The 14,301-nt window shown below is 34.2% G+C and overlaps 1 protein-coding gene across 1 annotated transcript in view; it reads right to left on the bottom strand.

Annotated features, from left to right (window-relative positions):
* Window positions 1–14,301, bottom strand: part of VPS50 (VPS50 subunit of EARP/GARPII complex) — a 76,516-nt gene that overhangs the window by 36,175 nt on the left and 26,040 nt on the right. Inside the window, exons 11-16 of the mRNA XM_035318715.1 lie at window positions 12,315–12,413; window positions 10,315–10,455; window positions 9,307–9,442; window positions 5,231–5,328; window positions 4,028–4,122; window positions 3,253–3,351 (exon numbers count right to left, since the gene is read on the bottom strand). Coding sequence (XP_035174606.1) covers window positions 3,253–3,351; window positions 4,028–4,122; window positions 5,231–5,328; window positions 9,307–9,442; window positions 10,315–10,455; window positions 12,315–12,413 — 668 coding nt within the window. The remainder of the gene's footprint in view (window positions 1–3,252; window positions 3,352–4,027; window positions 4,123–5,230; window positions 5,329–9,306; window positions 9,443–10,314; window positions 10,456–12,314; window positions 12,414–14,301) is intronic.

The raw sequence follows: 14,301 nt of genomic DNA, 5'->3' as shown, positions 1-14,301 counted from the left end.
GACAAACACCTATGAGCTGGAACTACTAACATGGTGTTTGTTGTATGGCACCTGTAAAGAGATTCTCAAAGAATACCAACCTCCAAAATTTGTAAACAATTGTGGTTTTTGTCACAACCATTAGAAAGGATAAAGGAACTGGTTGTACAGTATTACTGTACTGTTTTTTCTCTCTGTAGACTAAAGAAAGCAGCACAATACACACAAACACACCATCAGCACAACAGCTTCTGTGAGCCAATGTAAGACAGATGTTTCTTTCAATAAGCGTACAAGAGCCAAGAGGTAACTAAGGGAAGTGGAAAGAGCTAGATGTTCTACAGACAGAAGAAAAGCCTTAAATGGCTACTGATCACCTCTGCTATAGTTTGCTTCATATCTTAACCTTAGTAGTAATATGAAAAAAATATTAGGGAAATGTAATCAAGCCATTATGTCTCTGCATTGTTTTTATTATGCTTTTAATCATCAGAAAAGCCTCCATTCAGCCATAAGCAGAAATACTTTTAATAAAGAAAATATTTCTGCCACATAAGCAGGAATTCACATAGAAATAAACAGCAATGAGTGCTTACTGAGGTCACACTGCTGTATCTTTTCGTCCGACTATACAGCATACTGCTTTGCTTAATGAATAGCAGTTGGTAAAGTATGCACTGGGTTTCTAATTAGGCAGTAAAATAGTCTAGAAATAACATTATTTGAATAAACTGTAATCAGTGCTACAATTAAAATTTTCTTGCCTTGATATGTGCTGAATGATGACTGCAGTTTTCTGTGTCTATTTAAATTCACCAGTTAAATACAAATAGACTTCATACTCCAGTTTTAGAGGCACTAAGTGCTCATAGCTTGCAGTTCTTCTCACAGTAAAGACAAAAGAAACAACAGATAAACATTCTGAAAATCACTTACAGATTAATTTTTTTTTCAGAGGAAGACTAAGGAGAAAGATTCACAGAAAAGCAAATGTTTAAAAGCTACATAGCACAAGATTTCATACCATTTCAAAGCTGAAATCAAGACACTGAAAAAGTATTTCAACAGATGCTGCTGATTTTCACCAGCACACAAGTCCAGAAAGTGATACAAGTGGAAGGTCTTATGCATGCTTTCTCTGAAAATCTTTGACAATCGGACACACCTTTTTTTTTTTTTTTTTTTTTTTTTTTTTACAAATGTATCAGGAAGAAAAGTGAACCGCATTCTAAAAATCCCCTTCCTGATGTTCTCTGCCAAAAGCCCATTCTAATTTTTCCAAATAACCAACCTTTATCCAACAGATGGTTTCATGTATGCTCTAGCATTACATGCTCTTCTATACTTTTTGAATGATGTGACCACTTCCTTGAAATGCTTTCTCTGTGTCGCTGGTTCTCTAAAACACCACAACACCCAGGAGGCCACATATGTCAAATGACATAATCAACTGATAACTCCTGGACTCAGAGAATTTCAGTTCTATGTAGATTTTATGTATTAATGAATTCTTAAAAGCACTAGCTTTTATCCTCAATTAAGCACACAAGGGGAGTAAAAACCACATTAGCTTGATCTGAGAAGGCGAGACACAAAGTTTTTATATAAATCAACCTGAGGGATATAACTGGAACAGAGGTGTATTTTTGTTTTGTTTTCTGCTGTCTTTTTCCCCCAGTTTTGAGGATGAAAACATAAGCCACAATACCCACACAGCATACAAAGGTAAAAGTATTAAAAAGTTAACATAATGTGCAGCTCATTAATAACTATTTCTTTTATTTTCACATGAATGACCAAAAAAAAACCCACTACCTTAATTAGGAACACTAGTGATTTCAAAAAAATATTTCTGTACATATTTTATCTATGTCCTTAATCTTTATTTTATTAGAAGATAATTCAGAAAATTAGTCTGATTTCCTGATTTTTCCTGATTTGTTAGATAGGTCCATTAAACAATCAAAAACATGATGGTCAAAGCATTATTTATTTAACTAATAAAGGTATTACGTGATAAATCAGAGGAATAAAAGAGGCTTAGGTACACCAAATCAGCTTTTCTCAGGAGACAACTGAGCTGCTGAGAAATCATACAGAAAGTTAGGTGGAAAAGCTCAGAAAGCTTCACTTAGAGGTGTCATGAGCTCCCATCAAACAGTCTTGATCATAAGAACCTATATCTGCAAACTTAATTTCTGAATCAGTACAACTAATTCACTTTAGGGTTCAGAAACGCTTTTAGGAAACAGAAAGATAGCATGGCATCTTAACTCATCTTCTAACAAGACACTGTGCATCTGATTAAGGTTCAAGCTTTTCAGACAGATGAAACTGAGGTCTTCATCCAGTGTCTGAAAAGAAATCATAGGTACAAACTAGCAAAGCCAGAAGGAATTCCAAAACATGTTCCCAGCTTCTGAAGTTAGATGCTGTCTCATGCTGTCATAATTTTCATATTTTATGGATTTTAGGCAGAAAGTCTCAGACCAGGTGGGTTTGCATGTATTGATTGTATGATAGCTCCTAGACAACGGAGGACAACAGAACAAGACTGGGGAAGTATAGAGCAAGGTACAATGTTGTATTTTTCTCTACTCTTCTTCATTTAAACACAGAAAGAAGATAAATGCTAGATAACCAAAATGAAAGAGCAAGCAATTATCTAAACCAAAACATTTTGGAAATCAAGACAATTTAAACTAACAGACAAGTCTTGAAGCTATACTGTTACAGCCATATATCATACACACAGCCAAAGATTAAGGCCAAAGGAGACTCAACTGAAACATAATTAGATACTGCCAATGGAAGAACACGGAAAACGTGACTCAAAAGGGCAGACACAATTCTAAGCATCTTGTTAAAACACAGAATTGCTTATTTAAAAATTAATTTCATAGCCACACCTGAACTGATTTTTCAAAGTAAATCAAAAGAAAATAAATAATTTTGCCAGGAATGGATGTGAGAGCAATTCATTCTCAGAACCCCAGGAAGAACCTTAGGAGTAGACCTGTAAAACTACTGAAATGTTACACAAAATGTTTTTCATCTTTATTGAGATAGCAGAAACAAAAGCTTCTCCACCTTCTTCCCTTTTCTAGGATTCAGATCCCTATTCTCATCACAAAATATATTCTACTATGAATGAAATCTGTCAACCTCTATGCAGGAACATAATTCAGTGGAATTCCTATGGAAAACTTTAAAAACTAAATGCAACAAAATAAATGCCATTATTCTCATCTATTGCACATATAGTAGTCTCACCTGTGGTATGTTTTGAAATAGTTAACACTTTGTTTTCTGATAGATTCTTGCAAAACTTCAGACTTACTGCCACAAAATTCTTCTCCAACTTGCATCAGCCTGCAATAATAAAACAAAGTTTAGAAATATTTATTGATTTATTCATACTGCTGTTCCAATCTGAATTATGAGCCTCACTCATTACCACAAGAGTACAATCAATTCCGTAATAACAGATCACTTAGGTTAGGTTGCAAGTGCTTTATTAATTCCTCAAAACTCCATGTCTCATTTCTCTCCGAATCCTATCACGATATCCCATAACAGTGATACAGAGCCATAAACAAAAGAAAATGTCTGCTTGCAATCCCATTACACAAGGTAAGCTGGGCAGCTCGCAGCCTGAATCTATGATCAGAACAGAAGGATCCAGTAATAGTGTAGTACTGGTAGACTGTACATTTTGCTGCTCTGGATTGAGAAGCCCTTTAAAAGCTTTTAGAAAAATCAAAATTGTCAGATCTACACCCCTGAAATCTTACAGCTGGCCAACACTGAAATCATATCACATTTAAGCACTACTTGAGCAGCAAAGCAATTCATGCTTCATCCCAAATACATCCTTGGTGCAGGCAGAAAAAGAGAGAGACTAGCACTTGGGCTCCCACATAAAGAGGAAGTGCTCTTCTCTCTATATGAATTAGGTTGGCATATCAGCCTTAGTTTACCATGCTGTCTTATCAGAGTTCAAATCTGTCTGGATGTAGTAACCAGCCTTATAGCCACATCAGAGTACCTGCTGATAACATCAAGTACAAATATGAAGTCATCATATTTGAAGTTAGACAGATCCGTTCCCAGAAGATACGTTTTCACTTTCAGTTGGACATCCTACAAAAACATTTCAGAATTATTTAATGAATCCTCAGTAAATTTATATGCAAAATATTTTTGCATATAAATTCTGTATGCTAAATACATATTTTGTATGCATTTTGTATGCTAAATACACTAAAGACAGTAAGATGAATGCTCAGATGCCAGGTTCATTAGCGCTTCTCAATTTGTTTCCACTTATAACTTCTTTTGAGGTCCAGCGTACAATTTCATTGTCTGTAACATTAATGACTTCTTGTTGACTTTCTTAAATAATAATATGAACAGTTGTTTTAATAGTTTATAACACAAGGTCAATCTGAGACATTTAATAGTCCCTGCAAAACCAGAGTTTTGGATTACAATTCTAGTATGTAAAAAGTTTACAGCTTTTTCATATCTTTTGGGGTCTTGCTACATAAACTGATCCAGCAATCAGTCTAGGAATATTATGAAACCACGCAGATTTACAAGATTTCAGGTTCTCCATAGCTCTACTTATACCAGAATGGATACAGAAAAATCATTATTCAGTTCTGAATTTCAGTACTTGCAGTTTCAATTTTCCGTTTAATCCAATCTTTTTCATTTTTCCATTTCCATACTTCCCACAAGCTATTCCAAACTGTAAGTAGTTCAGAGATGCTACAGAACATGTTGGAGAAGGGGTCCATAAGCTCTTTGTAACCTATGCCCACAAAACTGCGGGCGTATTCCACTCTGCCCATGTTTATTAAATGTTTTGCAGCACTCCCTGTCATCATCAGCTAGGCCCAAGTTAAACTTCAGGCTAACACAAACTCGTTTCAGGAGGCCTTAACTAAGAAGGGAAACAAAGCAGTACGACTGTTCCAACAGAAAAGCACATGAGATTGTGCTATGGAGCAGCAGACAGGTTGGGAGAAGTGGGATCAGGCTGAGTCGTGTTACTGTGCTTTGGTATCTTGGCTGAGTTTCTAAGCAAAGTGACCAAGTAGTTGCTGAGTCATGGAAATTTCATTTCCATGGTTTTGATACACGCAGCTCAAAGCAGGTCACTTACAGCAATCATCAGAGAGAGCTCTAAAAAAAAAATAATCAGTATAACTAATTTTAAAAATGTTTATACCACTGAAAAACACACCTGCCATATTCGTGAAAGCCCATGTTCCAGTTTCTTTTTTACATAGCTGCGGTCAAAACTGTTCTCCTCAGTTCCAATCACATTGCTGCCATCTGAAACTGAAGGTGGAAGGTGTTACAGATATTTCCAAAAGCCTTGAAACATACCCTAGCTTTTGACCCATAATGAAACTTCTGCTTTAGCCATTATTGTATCACCCACTATGCAAACTCCAGGAGAGCTTAATTGCTCTAAACTTTTGAAAATAAAAAAATAGAGCACTTACAAATACTACATGCCAATACAGACTGGAAGAGCTCTTGATTGCCATTATGTAAGGAAGATACCCATTCAATAAAGTCAAAATAAGATGAGTGAGTAAATGATACTTCAAATACAAAAGACAAAGTTCTTAGATATTCTAGCATTGTAGACAAGAACCATAAATTTATGCATTTCAGGATCATCACCTTTAACTTTTTCCCTCAGTAAATTCTGGATGCAATTCTGAGGACAACTAATAAAACTTTTTCCATGAACTATGCAAACAATATAGCATGCCTTTTTTTTTTTTTTTCTTTACTCTCATACTCATCTATGCTTATGTATAAAATAAGGATATGACAAAGATCTGCAAGCATTTCCACTTTTTGCTTTGAGGAATTTGCAACAGGTGGCAGAATAATTTAATATTCATATTTTCAAGTAAAAAGAAGAATCTGAGGCTTGCAGGAGTTATTCTTCTAGATGTCTGATTTGAATACAGTAATTTTTCAGGTTTCTCAGCATCTCTTTAAAATTAGTAAAGATAGCCTTCAGTCATAACAAAAGGTTTCTGTTTAATTTTTGCTAGGCAGAAGAACAAAAGCAAAAAAAAAAAAAAATCAAATCAAATCACTGTCATTTAGATTTATTCTTTAAATACCAAGTGGGACTTGCACTGAATTTATGCAGTATTATATATGGAATGCTTTGATATTTGAAATGGCTGAAATTAAATATACATCTTACATCCGTTTCTTCTTGCATTTCTGTTGATCTTTTATAGCTATTAAATTTGCTACCAACCTTCACCTCCAGGTTTATGCCTGTGAAATCAGGAGTTTTAAATGCTATAGTGATCATTTTTTTGCTCTCTTACAACTCTTCTGTCAAATTATTACCTCAGGAATACACACAAATTGCACCTCCATAACAATAAAGTTCATGAAATGTGAAGCCCCAGCCCAGAACAGCGCAGAAAAAAGCAATGCAACTTTGAAGTTTACTCCACTTTGAATGAAGAAGACAAAATGATCTGCTGATGTCCCTTTCAAACTATTTTTCTCTCTGATACTGTACTACAAACAGAGCACATACTTTAACCATGACCGAGTGCAACGGAAATTTTTCCAGCAAGCAGGAATGAAAACCAAGAAATTGTGTCAATTTGCTGTTTACTACATTAATAGGATAAAAAAAAAGAAAAACAAACATGAGTAGCAATTTACTAAATACAACATAGAAGTAATTTCATGCTATAGAGTTTATACTTTCAGTTCACTAACTTTATCTTCAGCATGATTAAACAAATCCTACATATCAACAATTAATTCTGCCTTTCCAACGCTGTATTAAAAAGTTAGGTATGTGTTATTATTCATACTCAACTATATTCATACTCAACTATATTCATACTCAACTATACACTTATACAGAGTATATTAGCATTTCCTGTATTGCGAGATATACTAAAATACATCTCATCCTTTAAATATTTTTGTTTATGATTTAATTTATATCTAGAGATAATCATCCATTTATTCCATTAAACTTCAAAAAAAGAATCCCCTACGGAACAGGTCACGCTGTAAGTTAAGGAAATGCAAATTCTGAACTCACTTTCAGGGCATTTTGGACACAAGGAAGAAATTCTTTACTTTGAGGGTGGTGAGGCACTGGCACAGGTTGCCCAGAGAAGCTGTGGATGCCCCATCCCTGGAGGTGTTCAAGGCCAGTTAGATAAGGCCCTGAGCAACCTGATCTAGTGGGTGGCATCCCTACCCATGGTAGGGGAGGTGGAACTGGTTGATCTTTAAGGTCCTTTCTGAGCTGAGCCATTCTATGATTCTTCTGAACTGCCTCCATGGTTCCTTCTGACATGCCATCACCTTCTATAGGAACTTTACTCTTGGCTTGAGCACGTGTCATAGTTATTAAATTAATAAATATTGAATGAGACCATGTACAGGTTTAATAATCACTATACCATGAGCAACAGCTTTTAGAAAGAAAGTAGACATTGGTAGACATTTATATGTCCTCAGAAATTAAATTATACTTGTCAAACTCCCTGTTGTGCGCTTTATCATTGCTGAGGTTTTTCAAAAAGTAATTCAGTAGCTTAAGCAAATTCTAGTTGGACAGCACATTACAACTAAGCCACGAAGTCTCCAGCAACTTAAAAACTAAGCAACAGGAAATTTAGTAAATTTGTAGTAGATGTACCAAAACACTCCATCACCTGTTTTAGAAGCAATACATTTAAAATGGCTCATGCGAACAAAAATACCACTTTATTATGCTTAGTGCTCCCTTAAAATTGTTTTGCGGCGCAAACATTTTCCATTCTTCAGGAGTATCAAAAGCAACTACACTAATGGGGAACTGTTTTTAAAATTACATATGGAGCTGAGTAAGTAGTCTACTGCAATAATTTTTCTGTGTAATAAACTCTTTATGATACCTGCCTTATTTTACACTTCAAAGACTACAATAAAATCAAACGATATGTTTACTTTTAAAATAGCTTCAGAAAGATGCATTATTAAGAATGAGCAATTGACTAAAAATTTCTGCATCTCGAAATATTTCAATTCTGAATTTTAACTCTGAAATACTTAGAAAACTTTCATCATAAATAACAGTTTCAATAAATCCATATCATATTCCACAAAAAACAAGATAGACATTGAAGAAAATACTTGAAATATTTTATCTCTAAATTTAAAGTAGGAAGACAATACTCATTAGTGTAAATTTCATTCTTTTTAAGACTTACAATCTGTAATTCTTTAAAGAAATGCTGAATTTCAAATTCATTCTAGGAAGCAGTCTTCCAACATCTCTTCTTTACTTTTATTTGCATTTTTTACCTTTTTTCCTGACAGCCTAATATAAAAGATACAAGTTTTAGGCAAATCAGGCAAGGAAGAATAATTGCCTCAGCAATCCTACACTCCTTGCCCTTTGACAGAATTCTTTTTCTATGTGCAGATCAAAAGAAATGAGCAATCCTACCTGATTCAAATAAATTGGTGTTTTGCATAAATCTCAATATTCTAAATTTTACACTATGCCCTCTGCCAAACAGAAGCATCTTGGATTGGTGGAGAAATAAAGTCTGTTCTTAGACATTTTATATTAATATAAAGTACGTCCAGCAAAATGCACTCAGAGGACTGAGACCAACAGATGGATGAAAATTTTATGTTTCTGCCCTAAAAACACAAACTGAAGCAACAGTAATACAAAACAGAATGATATTACAAGATGAAATGTTTGCCTTTTCCTGTAAGGGTGTCAAGGAAATTGTGACTATGCCTTACCATGTAGATGACATGCAATACTCAAAAAATTAGATTTCATGAAAATCATGACAGCTACTTATGACAGATTTATTTCCTACTGTTTCTGCCATGTTTCCAAGTACACAGTCCAGTATCCCAATCTACTAAGTTTAATATGCAGTAAAAATTTCAATATTTATAAAAAATCTGAAATTTCACAGATTCCATATTAAAGGGCACACTGCTCATCTCCTCAGATTTTTTACTCATTTGTCACAGCTGACTTCTTATTAAGCAATAAATACTGTTTAAAATAAAACTGTTTATGACTGTAGTAATGGCAAATACATGTTTTCACTAACACACTAGAAAAAAGATTTAACTGAAAACAACAAAAAAAATTGGTATTAAAGTCCTCATTGCACACCGTAAGTAATAATGCTGAAGGCAGCAAGCCAAGATTACAAAGGTATCTAAATATGAATAAATGACTTGAGCACAAAAAAGTTATTTCCAAATATCATAAGTTTTGTTTCCAAAATAATTTACCAGAAGATACAGTTGCTGTCTCATCTTGATCATGATTTTCATGCCACTGCATTGTTCGGTAATAGCTGAGCATGACTTCCCAAAGGGCTTTACAGAGATCAGCAAGGCATGGAATGTAGCTGTCTGATGTAATATGCTATAGAAAAAAAATACATATATATTATTGTAAATCTGTTACCAATCACATTCATCTTTTGCAGAGGCAAAATAAACCATACAAAACCTTCCACAGTCAAACAGCTGTGTTGCTGGATGCATATCAAAGTACCCGAGAGCTGACAAATGCCTGATGTTAGTCAGCTGATCAAGCACTGTCTAAAAATGCAAAGTTTATTTCTTAGTGTCTTTTTTTGGAATTGACCAATCCAAAGGGATTGACTATACCTCTTTTATTCACAGAACAGCAAAGTAAATACAGAAGTGACGCTGTACAGTCCACACATCTGAGTAGAAAAGATGGGTGCAACCACCCCTGAGACGCGCAGGCACTACTTCTCTTCAATAAAATATTTGGGCTTCAGTAATATATAGGAGCCATCCTGGCTGATGATCAAATGATGATCAAAGCGTTAAATATGCAATAGAAATTTCTATTAAAAATTACGTGAGATGTCAGTTAAAGTGATTAATTTGAGAAGGGCTCTTGCTGGGTAAAGAGAAGAGTGTAAAATTGCTCATCTGAGTGGGAATGATAAGTCACCTTTGCCTCACTTGATGTGAAGAAGACACAGGAGTTTTGAAGTGTTGGTCTCCTATTTGTATCCTATGATTTACTTCTTTAAATTTTAGATTATGTGTATGCTAGCAATGAAGTGCTAAGATATAATTCCATCAAAATCAGCATTAAGTTGAAAATAACCAATCTCTCAATTACCCTAGGAGATGTATTAAGAAACTACTGTAGCTGCAGGGTTATTTTAATAACTGAGTCCTTCCTTAATTAAAGGACACCTACAAAAGAGGAAAACTTCTGATTAAAAAGTATACACTTATGCAAGAATCACATACTGTACAGAGGTCTTTGTACTGTAACTTCTGAAACTTGGTATCTGTGTTTCCTGCACACAGTTCCACATATCCAAGAACTACTTGAAACACAGTGTTGTGAATGGCTTGAGTGAAGTGCATATGTAATTGGTCCATTGCTGTCTGAAAGAAAAGGAGAAGCAAAAAATCAAATAGTAAAATTCAATTTTATATTGCAGAGACTTCAAACTTCAGCCTTTTTCAGTACTGAACACTAAAGACTGTAAGCATGAATTCCAATATCTGTTTTTAAAACATCTAACACGGGACTTACCTCACAATATTATTATATTGTAATGTACAAGAGTCCATGTATTACCAGGAAAAACAGTTTCCCCTTCCATCTTTCCTGTATAACTCACCAGTTTTCTGATATTATCACTACTAAATACTAGTTTTATATAATACATTTAATTCTGTAATTTTTTCATTTATTCACCATCCCAGTCATTGACAGATACACCCAAAAGCAGTGGGTTGAGATCAGTACTATTTTTCTCCACTGGAAACACTTCCAACTAAAAGAAAAATAATGCCTTTGCAATTAATAAAACAGCAATTAGAGTCTTGAATACATCCTCTTGGTGCACTGAGTTCTTCCTTGCACAAAATAACGTAAGGAACAAGCAACAACAAGTGTTGCAGAAATCCCGCACATCATATCAATGCATTTCTCCTTCCTAAACCCAAATTTAATATATATATATATATATATATATATTTGTAATAAAAGCGAAATGTGAAGTTTATTTAAGAAGAAAAAACAACAACAAATATTTTTTCCATTAAAAAAAAATCATAGAATGCCTTGGGTTGGAAGGGACCTTAAAAGTCTTTTTCATTAATTATCTCATTTATCATTTGTTAAGAAACTGTACATAACATTAGTCCACCTTGGACACCGAATTTTCTTGCTGTTTAAAGACAAACTAATAATCAGTATATATGGTATAAATTATGAAAAATTATTCCATGTACCAGAAGGAAAATTAACAGATCCTGTGAATTTGAAAACACTGTTTTTCTACTTGCTTTCTGACATTCTTAGGTACTGACCAGAGCTGAGAACTTCATTAGCACTGTAGGAAATGAATAAGTGATCTGCCTCTATCCAGTCGCAAATAACCAATCTTTTGCAGCCAGTCCTAACTTGAATTAGTCAAAAAAATAAAATTGCAATTGAAAACAGGAAAAGTACTTAAGATACTGAAGCTTCTTGCCATTTTGTTTAATGAAGAGGGGCCAAATGATGCAACAATTTCAAAACGCATACTTCAACAATAATAAAAAAGTAGAAAACAAGTTACTCTACCACGAAAGCAAATAAAGCAACATTTAAAATATATATATATATATATATATATATATATATATAGAATGGAGTTCTCATCCTCTGTTCAGCAGGAGACAGGCACTCTGATGTGACTGCCAACAGCCAAAACCTTCTGGAGGAATCTCTTCTCTAAACCAGAATATTATTGCTACACTGGCACTGTCATGTTCAGCATCCCTATGTTACGAAAACTGATCACTGATGAGAACTGCCTGCAGAACTATCTCCTCTCCTTTTGTCATGCCTTGTGTCACTTCTTGTTGCCAAAAAAAAATCTCCTCACATCTTCATTCCTGTCACATTCGAGTACTATAAAATGGGAATGCACATATACAAGGTGCAGGTTGTGCATAGCTCAGTAACATGGACATAGCTGTAACAAAAATAGCACTCACATATCAAGGTACAATTTATAATGCAAAAAATATTGCATAAGGAGGCAAAATATGGAATTGGTAGTCAGACCATGTCCCAAAATCTATGTGTTATGGCATTACATGGCTTACCTTTAGCAATTAGTGTTAAAATAATGGAGCCTTTGTAAGCAATATTCATCAGCATTAGGATAATAAATTTCTGTCCCAGTACAGAAAGCTTCACATTGTTACACCACTGCTCTTCATGACTTACTCAGAACAAAAATACTGACCTGTGTTTTTCCAAGCAGCCTGTAAGCTTGCTGAACCTTTGTATAATGACTTATATCGAAGTTCTTGCATATCTTGGAGAGTGCTACATCCAGTTGTTCCTGTATAAATGAGGGCACAAAATGTGTTAAACATTTAATATAAGCAATATACTTGGTTTGTTTTAACAGCAAGTGAGGAAAATAAGTGTGTTTAAAGAATGCTGATAATTACTGGCTTTACCATTTCCAAAAACAAATATAGCAAAAAAGTGCTTTACACCACTAAAGTCAAATTCAAAGTGATGTTTACTTTGTGAAGGCCTAGCACCCCAATATCAGAGCTTGGATTTCTAAATTGGTCTACTCCCACTCCTAAGAAAAACCCAGATCTGGGGAAAAAATGAAAGGGCTCCATAGGTGCTTCAGCTCAAACAATTAAATTACAGACTTCTTAAGCCTACCACTGCAACCTATTAAATGAAATTCACATTTTCTGACATAAAAGTTCATTGTGAAATAAGTCATTTATGAAGTACTGTAGTGGCATAATGACCAGAGACAGAGAAGAAAGCACAAACACACATCAACACACAGTTACTAGTTCTGTCATCAGAGGAATGTCTGGACAAACATACTGAACAGCTTGACAATAAATGAAGCCCACTTTTTATGTGCACTGAATTAAAAGATTTAACAGGATCATATACTTAATAACTAACTAATAAGCTTTCCGAGATTTTGACTGTGAAACTTAACATAATTTTCACTTAGACTCTAATATATTCTGAGATACACAGCCTATCTCTAATTATTTTCAGTCAACAGTGCAAGAAAACAGAGCACAAATCAATAATTTATGTAGCTATCTTCTCTCCTTACTAGTCACTTCAATTCTTATTAGTTAAGAGCAATGCAGCCTTACTCTTGCAAATCAAAATACAAGGATTGTTTAGTCACTATATACTTTTACTCATTCCACTGGAAAGTTTTTATGAAATACTTCATTAGCCACAAAATATTTATAGATTTTGATCCTAAAGATTTGTGTTGTTTTTGCTTTAATGGTGGTGGGGGATTTTTTGAAAAAAAAAAAAAAAAAAAGGAGATCAGTATTTTCCTTAAGCAAAAATAAAGGAGGATAGAGTAAAATCACTGCATTTTTTCCTTATGCAAAATGGTAAAAGTACAAACAACCTAAACAGTCAGATATTCCTCAGTGGAATTCCACAATATGGAATTTCAGCCACATACTGATATTAAACAATATATATATATATACATTTTTCCTATTTCATGCAAAACAGCTTTACAGACAGAGAAACAGGGATATCAAATTGACCGTGAACAGAACACAAACACAGAGTACATTAATTTTTCTGCTAGATTTTTCCAGGGTATTTTCCAGTATATCCACCTGGTATTTTTTGTAACATTGTCTTTACTTTCATACTGTTAAAAACTAGTGGAGGAAAAAAAAAATGGAGATGAACAGAGGCATTTGACTATCAAGAAGAGTCATTATTAAAGTAGTAATTAGTGGAATATGCTTTAAATAAAATAAATAAATAGGAAAATTGAATACGATTCTTTATCTAGCTATGAATCGCTTACACCAACCAACGTGTCACATCGTTCCAGATTTTGCTGGATTTGCTCTGCAAAGCTGTTACTGGGAGGAAGTAAAGATGGATGTCCCTTTTTAAGCAATGTCAGTGTTTGCTCACAAGGAATAAATGGTATCCTCTGAACATAACAGGAATGAAATCTGAGTAATCTTAAATAAAGATTAGTTTAATGACTGGACTAAGTGAGAGTGAGATGAAAACAGTTATCGCGTTAGCTCTTTAGAACCAGACATGCTCTGAATAGATGCACATAGCAGGGAAAGAGTAAAACAACAAAGAAAAGCTTTGCAAAAAAGTAAATTTACAGAAGGCATAAATGAAGAAAAGGTAACTAAGTTCTAATTGTACAGGGAATTAAATAACAAGGTACAATAATACATGCT

Source organism: Oxyura jamaicensis, chromosome 2 (assembly GCF_011077185.1).
Source record: "Oxyura jamaicensis isolate SHBP4307 breed ruddy duck chromosome 2, BPBGC_Ojam_1.0, whole genome shotgun sequence".
NCBI classification, from domain to species: Eukaryota; Metazoa; Chordata; class Aves; order Anseriformes; family Anatidae; genus Oxyura; species Oxyura jamaicensis.
This window is presented reverse-complemented; position numbering and strand designations above follow the sequence as displayed.